General features: G+C 71.1%; 1 protein-coding gene across 1 annotated transcript in view; it reads left to right on the plus strand.

Annotated features, from left to right (window-relative positions):
- The first annotated feature begins 45 nt into the window (after positions 1-45).
- The window catches only part of Cilp2 (cartilage intermediate layer protein 2), a 16,270-nt gene continuing 14,974 nt past the window's right edge, over positions 46-1,341 (plus strand). Inside the window, 2 exon segments of the mRNA XM_033759408.1 lie at positions 46-420; positions 1,178-1,267. Of these exon segments, the coding sequence (XP_033615299.1) occupies positions 46-420; positions 1,178-1,267 (465 nt within the window).

A 1,341-nucleotide genomic window follows, 5' to 3' on the forward strand; every position in this document is an offset into this window, starting at 1 on the left:
CGGCACCGACTGCGTCGCGGCGCTGTAACCACCACCAATAAACAGATGCCACTGCCGCGTTGCCTCGGCTCCTGCTCTGCTCCTGCTCCGGGGGGCTGGGGGTCGGACGCCTCTTGGGACTTCCAGCGGCTTCGGGACCCAGGAGCGGGATGGGACGGGGCTGGGGGCGCCCGGCAGATCATCCGGGGCGTGGCCACGGGGCGGGCGTGGTCGGTGGGCGTGTCCTGGTGGGTGGGGTCTCGGCCACCCCACGGCCCCGTCCTCATCCCGGCGGACACCAGACCGGTGAAGCCTGAGTCGGATCCGAGCGCATTGCAGCTCAGACTTCCCGGGCCGCTCGGTCCGGACCGGCGATGGCGTCACCGCTGCCACTGCTCTGGCTCTATATCGCTGCCGTCTGGCACCCGGCGGGGGCCCGAGGTGAGGCTGTCCCGGGGAAAGAGGCCCGAGAGTCCACGCGCTTCCCGGGAATTGGGTCCCCTCCGACGGCCCGGGGTGCGAAGGTGGAGCCACGGAGCTCGGGGCCTCCGCAGGGCCAGGCAGGGACCGCGGCAGTTCGTCCCCCCGGGAAGACCGCAGGGGCGGCGGCACCGGGGTGTTGACAACTCGAGGTTTCCCTGGGTTCCGGAGGCGTTTGACCCAGCCCGATGTGGAGACCCCGAATTGCCAGGTCTCCCGCCCGGGGTCAGGGCCGTCCCATTCCACCAGCTCCCACGCACCCGCGACACCCCGCGACGGCCCATTCCGCTGAGGAGAAAGGCACTGGGCGGAGGTTGTCGCCCAGCCCAGAGTCCCTGGGAGCGAGCCGGACCGCAGGACTTCTTAGGGGCAGCCTGGGCCGGGCAGAAGCAGGGAAGGGCGGGCTGCGGGAGGGCTCCAGCGCCAGGTGGACGGAGCAGACGCAGAGCCGATTAGACTTGACAGGCTTGGGCCCGCTGTACACCCCAAACAGGAGAGCCGGGCGTGGGCACAGCGGGGACACGGAGTCTCCCAGCCCATGGCAGTGGGTCTGAGAGCGGCACGGGGCTGCGGAAGCCTGGGGCCGGCAGGGGCCTGAGAGCTTCAGTTTCCTCTCCTGTCAAGTGGGGGCGACCTTGGCCTCCTTCCTGCACCAGAGCGGGTCACAGCCGTCCCCGTCATCCCGCTTCTGTCCCCCCACTTCCCGCCCCTCCTGCAGATGCTCAGGAGCCCACACCAGCTGCCCGGAGCCTGCAGGGACGCACGCTGCAGCCCGGACAGCCTTCGCCGGCCCTGGAGGCCTGGGAAGGTCGGTGAGCCGGGGCGGGGTCCCCTCTCCGCTGCGGCTTGGCAGGACCTCGGAGGGGTGTGGGGCTAGGTGCG

The sequence above is a fragment of the Fukomys damarensis genome, unplaced genomic scaffold (assembly GCF_012274545.1).
Source record: "Fukomys damarensis isolate Sample0158 unplaced genomic scaffold, DMR_v1.0_HiC HiC_scaffold_37, whole genome shotgun sequence".
Lineage (NCBI taxonomy): Eukaryota > Metazoa > Chordata > Mammalia > Rodentia > Bathyergidae > Fukomys > Fukomys damarensis.